This window comes from Cebus imitator, unplaced genomic scaffold (assembly GCF_001604975.1).
Source record: "Cebus imitator isolate Cc_AM_T3 unplaced genomic scaffold, Cebus_imitator-1.0 Scaffold1, whole genome shotgun sequence".
In the NCBI taxonomy this organism is placed as follows: Eukaryota; Metazoa; Chordata; class Mammalia; order Primates; family Cebidae; genus Cebus; species Cebus imitator.
In genome coordinates, this window is record NW_016107316.1 from 1,225,415 (window position 1) to 1,235,054 (window position 9,640).

The 9,640-nt window shown below is 43.8% G+C and overlaps 1 protein-coding gene across 5 annotated transcripts in view; it reads right to left on the bottom strand.

Annotated features, from left to right (window-relative positions):
* Positions 1-267: 267 nt before the first annotated feature.
* ITGB1BP1 (integrin subunit beta 1 binding protein 1) overlaps positions 268-9,640 on the bottom strand; it is a 12,167-nt gene continuing 2,794 nt past the window's right edge. For 3 of the 5 annotated variants that reach the window (XM_017525273.2, XM_037737195.1, XM_017525286.2), the window contains 7 exons: positions 8,794-8,904; positions 7,404-7,510; positions 6,610-6,688; positions 4,750-4,886; positions 1,773-1,865; positions 1,116-1,265; positions 284-557 (listed from right to left, as the gene is read on the bottom strand). In XM_017525273.2, the coding sequence (XP_017380762.1) occupies positions 486-557; positions 1,116-1,265; positions 1,773-1,865; positions 4,750-4,886; positions 6,610-6,688; positions 7,404-7,475 (603 nt within the window). In that variant the 5' untranslated portion in view covers positions 7,476-7,510; positions 8,794-8,904 and the 3' untranslated portion in view covers positions 284-485. Of the gene's footprint in view, positions 558-1,115; positions 1,266-1,772; positions 1,866-4,749; positions 4,887-6,609; positions 6,689-7,403; positions 7,511-8,793; positions 8,905-9,640 lie in introns of all 5 variants that reach the window. The other 2 variants (XM_017525302.2, XM_017525293.2) reach the window with 2 other exon arrangements.

A 9,640-nucleotide genomic window follows, 5' to 3' on the forward strand; every position in this document is an offset into this window, starting at 1 on the left:
CAGCATGTTACCTTGACTGGGACACTTCCGAAAACCTACTTTATGTGTCTTACGTTGGCAATGTCACTGTTCCAAACCAGCATGAATCCAGGTCCCCAGTCCACACCTCTGCCAGACAGAGGTCCATGCCAGTGATACCACATCACTGGGAAGCCACTACTGAACACGCCATCAGTCTTCCTCGGGCCCTCCGTGGACCTCTGTGACACCTAGGCTTCTGTGACACTTAGGTTAAGCTTACTTGAATTAGAAAAAGACAAATGAGGCTTTTTATCCCAGAAAGTATGACTACATTGAGAGGAGTTAACTCACTGTGTAATGTGACACATTTTAATAAACAAATGATCAGCATTTTACACAATGCATTTTCTTCAGAAAATCCAGAGCAAGGGATGATGACTTCGTTATTTCCGTAACAGTTCAGTATTGCAGATTGAAAACAACTGAACTTTCAGATGAAGTTGACTTCTACTTGATGGCAGGATTCAAGGTTTCTCAGATGTTAATACAGAGTCAAAAGCAGTGGATAAAACCTTGCAAATGGCTTGTGCTTGTTCCTACATTACATGAAAAGATATAGTAAGAGTAGCATTCATCGATCTTTTCCTGAACTTAATTTGGCTAGCAGAGGCTTACACCTGACCCTCTTAGGACCTCTCGTAAGCCTATAATCAACACTTCTGTAAAGTCAACAACACATGCCTGCCTGGCTCAGTGGAACCCATCCTGTGAGCCTCCCTGCACGTGGGCCCTTTCTGCCCTCCTTGAGAAGAGCAAAGACAGCTACTGCAGCCTGAGAAGGCTGATCACACAGTCTAGGAGGGCAACAACATTCAGAAATGGAGGGAACCTTTAGTCCTTAGAGGATACACTTTTCCTCAGCTGCTTTATTTGCCTTAAACCTTTAGATCCAGGCACGAGTGCTGCCACTGGCCCTAACAGAAATAGTTCACAAACCTGCACTACGTCTGGCCAGCTGGCTGACCTCAGCTCCACGAAACTATCCCTAGGCCAGATACTCCATCTAGAATGGATTGTATTTCTCCAGCCCTCAAAAACAGTCCCTGGGTTTTGCAACTTGATGAAACCAAAGTTTCAGGGTAACAGAGTCTCACCAGGCTGTTGCACTGATAAACCCACAGGCTGTATTCTTCATTGCTTGCATCTGTGGTCTTCAGAGCCAGTAAGCTTTTTCCTGCCCCTAGACCATCATCATAACACACCATCCGGATTATTAAGTAGAGAGCATGCCTGTGCAAAACATCCTGCAGACGTCAGGAAAGATTCCGACAGATCAGAACTCTTAAATGTCTATTAGTCCTATGACACACCCTCCCAGACAGAGTGAGGCTTTAAACAGGTTTCCCACCCCAAGGATGTTCCTGTATGCTGCTGTTGGGCCATCTCCCTTCAGGATCATGCCTTCCTACTTAAATCCCACAAGACAGGAGTGGAGGGGTCTAAACTGACTATCCCAGTGTCTGTGCCCACCTTCCGAGCTGACATCTGCTCTTAACTGACCTTAATTGAAAATGCATTTGGAGCCATCATTTTTGGAGCTGGGGACGGGGCTGGTTGCATGTGCCCTTCCAACACAGGAGAGAAAGGAAGTCCCTACTCACCCTAAGAAATTGGTCAGGTTTAAGACCACCAGGAATGTTTACAAACCAATCACTGCAAACAGGAGTAGCCTTAATTATAAGGGGGCTCTTAATGGCCTGAAATCCCTATTATCCAAAATACATTTTTTCTTAATAAATCATATTACTTACATATTGATCTGAAGTTGATACTTTTATGCCATACTTGGAAACTCCCATAATAAACTCTTCCTCCGGAGGAACAAAAGGCAACTTTCCATCTTGCTTTAAAGTAAAAATAAATTACATGATAAAGATTAAAATTATGTTATAGTCTTAAGTCTGACTAGTCACTTTTAGTATCTAGCCATCACAAGCCCAAACCCTTTAAAGAATGTGGGGTACCAGTCTTCCCAAGAGGAAGAAATCATCACCCAAGGAGGAAACAGTTAATGACCCCGAAGAGGCAGGCAACATAAGCGTCTCCAAGAAAAAGGAAATTCTCCCAAGAGGAGCCAGTCAGCAGTGGACCTGAAGAGGCTGCTGGCAGTAACAGCAGCTCCGAGAAGAAGAAAACGTTCCATAAAGCAGCCCAGGAAGATTAGAATGCAAATGGACATTCTCTGGGAGGCGGGGCGTACCACGGCTCAAGGTGACATTTCCCACCCTGTGTCCTGTTCCCCACTAAAAACAAATTCACACATACAAAAAAAAGAATCTGGGGTACACACATTAGCCAGGAAAGAGTTTCTCTCCACAGAGGCAGAAGAAACATTTCCCCCCATTTTAAAAAATATTTTTAATTTTTAGAAAATTATTTTTGGGACAACATCACTCTATCACCCAGGCTGTAGTACAGTGGCATGATCTCAGCTCATTGCAATGTCTGCCTCCTGGGTTCAAGCACATCCGGCTAGTTTTTGTATTTTCAGTAGAGATGGAGTTTCACCACGTTGGCCACGCTGGTCTTGAACTCCTGACCTCAAGTGATCCACCCACCACTGCCTCCCAAAGTGCTAGGATTACAGGCATACGCCACTATGCCCAGCCAAGTTCTCTCTTAAATGGCAATTTAGATTACTGATGTCCTTCAGATAGGTATCTTCCTTTACTTTCATAAAGACATGACACTTCATTTCTGGTTTTTTTTGGGGGGGACAGTCTCACTTCTGTCACCCAGGCTGGAGTGCAGTGGTACAATGATGGTTCACTGCAACCTTGACCTCCTGGGCTCAAGGAATCCCCCGCCTCAGCCTTCTGAGTATGTGAGACTACCTGTGCGCAACACCACACCCAGTTGATTTTTTAAAATGTTTTGTAGAGAGGGAGGTCTTGCCCAAGCTGGTTTTTCATTTTGTTTTGTTTTGTTTGAGACAGAGTCTCCCTGCATCACCCAGGGCTGGAGTGCAGCGGCGCAGCCTTAGCCTCCCAGGTAGCTGGGTCTATAGGCGCATGCCACCACACCCAGCTAATTTTTGTATTTTTAGTAGAGACGGGGTTTCACCATGTTGGCCAGGCTGGTCTTGATCTCCTGGCCTCAAGTGATCTGCCCACCTCGGCCTCGCAAAGTGCTGGGATTACAGGCATGAGCCACTGTGCTCAGCAATTTTAAAAATCTTTTGGAGAAACACGGTCTCACTGTGTTTCCCAGGCTGGTTTCAAACTCCTGGGTTCCAGTGATATCCCTCCCCTGCAGCTCTGCCTCCCAAAGTCTTGGGATTACAGGCGTGATCCACCAGGCCCTGCCACGTTCTATTTCATGTTCTTGTTTTCCATGGCTTAAGAGTTTACACACTCTTAAGATTAACTAATACTCTGAACAGATGACAGAATCATTCTATTGCAGTAATATCCCTCTGTTAATGAGCATATAAAAAAGTAATTTCATTTTCTAGAAACTCCAGAAGCAATTTACTTTTTTTTCTTATTACTGAATTAACTAAGTCTCTTGGCTCATCTACTTGCACCATTGGCAAGGGTACAGATTTTATAACATTTCATGCTTGTATACCTTATACTTTTGATTTATCTTAATGTTCATTCTTAATTTTCCTTCATGATGATTACTTTTTATCAAGAAGATAAAAAGTAATCTTTTTGAAACGCACCTCACCTCAATTCTTGTTGGAAACCTTGAATGAATAAACATACATGTTTGGTCGACATCATTATGAATTAGATTATTCAGACACAGAACTGGTCTGATAGTGGTATGTAAGGTTTAGCCAGATTATTTTAAAAGAACCTATGGAATATAACCAATCACCGCAATCAGCTCTTCGTTTAAATGGGATCGATCAGCCCCATAAAAAAGTATTAATAGGCCGGGCACGGTGGCTCATGCCTGTAATCCCAGCACTTTTGGGAAGCTGAGGGGGGTGGATCATTTGAGGTCAGGAGTTTGCAACCAGCCTGGACAACCTGCTGACACCCTGTCTCTACTAAAATACAAAAAAATTAGCTGGGCGTGGCAGCGTGTGCGTGTAGTCCCAGCTACTCAGGAGGCTGAGGCAGGAGAACTGCTTGAACCTGGGAGGCAGAGGTTGCAGTGAGCCAAGATCGCACCACTGCACTCCAGCCTGGACGACAGAGTGAGACGCCATCCCAAAAAAAAAAAAAATTAATAAAAAGTACTGTGGGCTGGGCGTGGTGGCTCACACCTGTAATCCCAGCACTTTAGGAGGCTGAGGCGTGTGGATCACCTGAGGTCAGGAGTTCAAAACCAGCCTGACCCACATGGAGAAACCCTGTCTCTACTAAAAATACAAAATTAGCCAGGCATGGTGGCGCATGCCTGTAATCCCAGCTACTCAGGAGGCTGAGGCAGGAGAATCGCTTGAACCCGGGAGGCAGAGGTTGCTGTGAGCCAAGATCGCGCCATTGCACTCCAGCCTGAGCAACAAGAGCAAATCTCCATCTCAAAAAAAAAAAAAAAAAAAAAAAAAAAGTACTGTGTTTGAAGGAAGGAACAGCGCCGGTGCTCCTCTGCCGCTCAGAGCTCACACACACCTGCAGTGGTGATGGCAGGGGAGGGTTCCAGTTCAGAGCAAGGGGAGCGGCACCCAGGGGACCCGAAGAGTGGGCGGGCACCTTGCCCCCAAAGCCACGAGTTGGCTCCCCAGATTCTCATAACCAGAGTTACGGATTTTTTTTTTTTTTTTTTTTTTACCTGAGCAACATCTATATAATTTATCAGGTCCAAGGGTCCTTCAAGACCTTTTCCCTCAGAGAGTTTCAGTTTCTCAATGGCACCAACATATTTTATTCGAAATTCTGCACAGGTATCTGAATTACTGTTGCTTTGTCCTAAAGATGAAAGAAAAGTTATAAGACTTCAGAAGACATACTCGCATTACAGGGTCCTCAGTCCCTTCCCAATAAAAACCAGACTGTCATTAGAACACAACCACTAACTACGAATTTTATAATGCAAAATATTTTTATGTAAGGGGGTAGAACTTAAAATTTCACTAACCTTTTCCTCAGTGACTCATGGTATACTATATTATTCAAAGGTCTCAATAATAGGAATAAACATTAATCTTCACTTCAAAACAAACAGTAAAGAAAAGGTCACTACATAACGATTACCTTTATGATGAATGATAATTATTTTTGGTTCTTTCTCCCTCTTCACCATTTTTTCCCCTGTAGAGACAAGGTTTCACTTCCTTGCCCAGGCTGGTCTTGAACTCTTGAGCTCAAGTGATCCTCCCACCTCAGCCCCTGGAATTACAGGCATGGGCCACTGCGCCTGGCCTACCATGTTAGCTTTCTTTCCTCATTCAGGAAACCTACTCTTCCTCTACCATTCAATCAGAAAAGACCACAGGGTTTTTCTTTTTAATGTCGATGGAACACCAGGCAGGAAGTCCCTTAACATGACAGCAATGGTTGAAGAACTGTGTGTGTGCCACTAAATCTAGCCAATATAAAAATTACTACAAACGACGTATCTCAACCAGATTAAGGAACTACTATATGATTACTTTTAAGTTATGTAATAAAAAGATGCTCACATCTTTGATAATTGTAAAAGCACCTGGCAGTAAAGGCAATGGACTTAATGCTACAGCATTCTCGGCTACAGATTCCCTAGTACAGGGTCCTGAATGGAGAAAGAGGAATTCAGACAACAATATGAATATATTTCCAGTTAGTCACCAGCTACTTAGGGAGCTTGGGTTAGATTTCTTTTTTTTTTTTTTTTTTGAGATGGATTCTCGCACCATTGTCCAGGTTGGAGTGCAGTGGTGCGATTCTCCACTCACTGCAACCTCTGCCTCCAGGTTCAAGCGATTCTCCTGCCTCAGCCTCCTGAGTAGCTGGGATTACAAGTGTAATCACCACGCCCAGCTAATTTTTTGTATTTTGGGTAGAGATGGTTTCACCATGTTGGCCAGGCTGGTCTGGAACTCCTGACCTCAGGTGATGCACCCACCTCAGCCTTCCAGAGTGCTGGGATTACAGGTGTGCGCCACCACGCCTGGCCTATTTCTAAGGATCTACTAATTTTAGGCAACTGCATAAATATCTGCAAGGGTCTGGGACAGATGCTCCCCTTAATTATTTGTGTTCGTGGTGGTCATGAGCTGGTGAATCTCTGGGTTCCCTGGGGTAAATGAATGTCTCCTTAGCCCTTTAATCATCAAGACATTTGTCCTATTCCCCATAAACATAAGTCCAACAGAATTCAACTTCTGCCACCCCATTTCTTTTTTAATTTTTGTGGGTACATAGTAGGTATATGTATTTATTGCCACCCCAATGCTTAAAAAACTATTTTGAAACTTCCAGTTTGCCCATGTGCCCGTGCCAATTTCCAAAGGCTATGTGGTTTTCACCAAGCGCACCATAACCTCAACCCACGTCCCACCAAATCTTGGTCCACTTCTACACTCTCGTCAAAAGTGGCAAAGGAGAGGAAGAAAGCCACAAATACTGAAGAACTCATTGTGCTACCCTAGGAAAACTACATGAACATAAATGAAAAGCAACAGACAATAAACGATCTAACCCTTTTGCGTACCTGAGCTTTTGGTGGAATCTGTGTCGAGGCTGGCCACAGTGCTGGATCGTGAAAGACCCCCAAGGCTAGAATCTACAGACTGAGAAATAGAAAAACAAGTAAACAAAAAACCTACACAGAAGCAGCCGTGTCTTCTCTGAATTCCTCTAAGCCATTCAAATTATTTATCAGAGTTGAGCTGACACATACGAAATCATATCAATTATTCAGGCATATCATCTGTGACAGATTTTTCTTAAGGCAAGCTCTGTAACAAACTTAAAAAATCACATAACCTCAACTGTTCCTTTGTCCCATGACATAACACTGGATAAATGCGGTGGCAATATTCTTCGTCTAAATCGAAGCCATTACCACCGCCTCCTTACAGGATGCCTTCTATGAATATTCTTGTGAACATCTATGCCTTGCTTTCACATTAGTTCCACTGAACCCAAAACAAACCCTGTGCAGAAAGCCAGGCAAGGACCATTATCCCTGCTTAATAAAAGAGACTGAGATGCGTAGTGACTTCGCCAAGGTCACATCCAGTAAATGTCTCCGATCTCAAAACTAGCTCTCTCATCCTAGGTCTCTGGTCCAGGGCTTCTGCAATTATTCTGACTAGTATCTGGCCTGCAGCAGGAACTCAGAGGCTCTCTGGAAGGGCAGAGTAGACTATTATGTGAACTGTCACAAAAAAACAAAAACCGTGTGACTCAGGTCCCATGAGACCTCACCTCAAAATCTCTCCAGAACCTGAGGTTGTGACCCACCTTAGCCCACCTAATCTGTTCCAAACCCCATCTCCCTACCTTGCTCTTAGTACTGATTTCACTACTTTGGGAACTGCTACTACTGTGTCGTTTTTTGCCTTTGCGAAACATTTTTCACCACCATTGCTTGATCCAGAGAAGATCCCCTGGAAAAACAAATATTGGTTACAGTTACATCGGGAAAGGCAACTTTTTTTTTGAGAGATAGAGTCTGCTCTTACCCAAGCTGAAGTGCAGTGGCACAAGCATGGCTTTCTGCAGTCTTGACCTCCTGGGATCAAGTGATCCTCCCACCTCCGCCTCCCTGAGGGGCTTGGACTACAGGCATGTGCCACCACACCCAGCTAATTTCATTTTTTGGAGAGACGGGATCTTGCCATGTTGGCCAGGCTGGTCTCAAACTCCTGCTCTCAGGTGATCCTCCCGCCTTGGCTTCTCAAAGTGCTGGGATTACAGGTGTGAGCCACCGCGCCCAGACAGGAAAAGCAACTTTGATATTGGTTACGTCAGGAATCCAACATTAAATCACTTTATGCATAACAGAAATAAAAATCATTTATTCCTTCCAGTTCCATGGGTGTGTTCCTTTTCTATAAAACATAAAACTTCTCCCTTGTATACTATTCCTTTTCATTCTTTCCTTTTCATTCTTTTTCCTAATTACAAAAAGTTAACCCAATAAGTAAAAAACGCAGAAAGCTTCCTGTCCTATATAGCGGTGTGAAAAGCACTTTTCTCAAAAGTATCAGACATGTCACCTAGTTCTCAAAATTTCAAGTGTCTTACTTCTCTTGAATTGATTCAAGATTTTAGCAAAATATGCTGTGATACATTGGATGTATCAGCCAAGATACTGAGATCAGTAACTGCCTCAGCTTCACATTCTGTACTGTGAATGTGAGTATAGGGAGGCAGGGAGAAGACAGACACATCTCTCAGAAATGTGCATTTTTCTGGAAGTCTTGAAATACCTTTAAGTAAAAGCTGACATAAAGACATTCCCAGAAGCTGGCACTTCACCGCCCCACTGTACTAATGGCAGGTAAGGAGACGACCTTGCTTCCCAGAGTCTGTGTTATATATTTCTTTTTTTGCAATTAATAATTAATGCCTTGGAAACCTAAGAGTCATCCTTGCCAATTGTATAGGAGAGCATATATTATACTTGGCAAATTAACCTCCATGGAGCTACACGCCTCACAATAACCTTGTGACGTATTCATTTGCTCTGGCGATGCTTTTTAAGGACACACCATCCGCCCCACACTCTGCAGGGCTCTAAGCTCTCCCTCCAGGGGCTCACAGAGGTAGGTTATAATTTGCCTTTTAGAGTTGAGGGAACTGTGACTTGAGCATTTATGAGTAAGATAACCTGACCAATTTTTACCAAAAACTGTATTCTCCAGAGAGAGCAAGAAAATCTGCTTACTATAGAATTGAACACTATTTGACTGTCTTCAAAGGTCCCACATACAGCGGTCTACACAGAGAGATTCCTGTCATTCTGACCTGGACGATGCTTTTCAGAGGAACAATGTACCTGACGAAGGAAAAAGAACAAGTGACTCATGCGGCAGTCAATGACAGCCCCTGCAGCAACCCAAAGATGCTCTGTATTTGGAGACCCCACGCTATATCCACTTACTGGGTGGTGACCTTAGGCCACTTGCCCAAGTCTGACCCCTGAGCCCAAGCTTTTTAATCAGCCTCATCATCCCATTTATTTCTATATTTTTGCTTTATTTGTGGGGTAGCAGGAAAATCTCATTTATTCATTCATTCCTAGCCAGTGAGCACCTACCAGATGTCAAGGACGCATCAGTGAACCAAACAAAGCCCCTGACCTCAGGGAGCCTGTTCTTAGCCGGAGTAGACAGCCAACAAGAAAAACAAACATAACATTTATTATTAGGAAATAGCTGCTATGAGGAAAACTAACTCAAGTTAAGAAGATACAGACTGCTAGAAGAAAAGGGTGGGTATTTCAGAAAGATGCCCTAGATCTTTTTCTGAATGAAGTGAGGGCAGCCATAAATAGCCTGGAGGCAGGCAATGCTGTGCAGGTAGAGAGGAGGCCCAAGGGAACAGTCAAGGCCATCTGGCTAGGGTGGCAGCAAGAGGACTGCAATGGACCAGGACGAAGAGCCACAGGAGGCCAGGCAGGCCGTGATAACAGTGGACTTTTTGGGTTTAACAGGAAGACTCTGAAGACTTTTTATTTTTTGCTTATCTGCTGTGATCTTCTGGAATGGAATAGAGGCTTTTTTTTTTTTTTT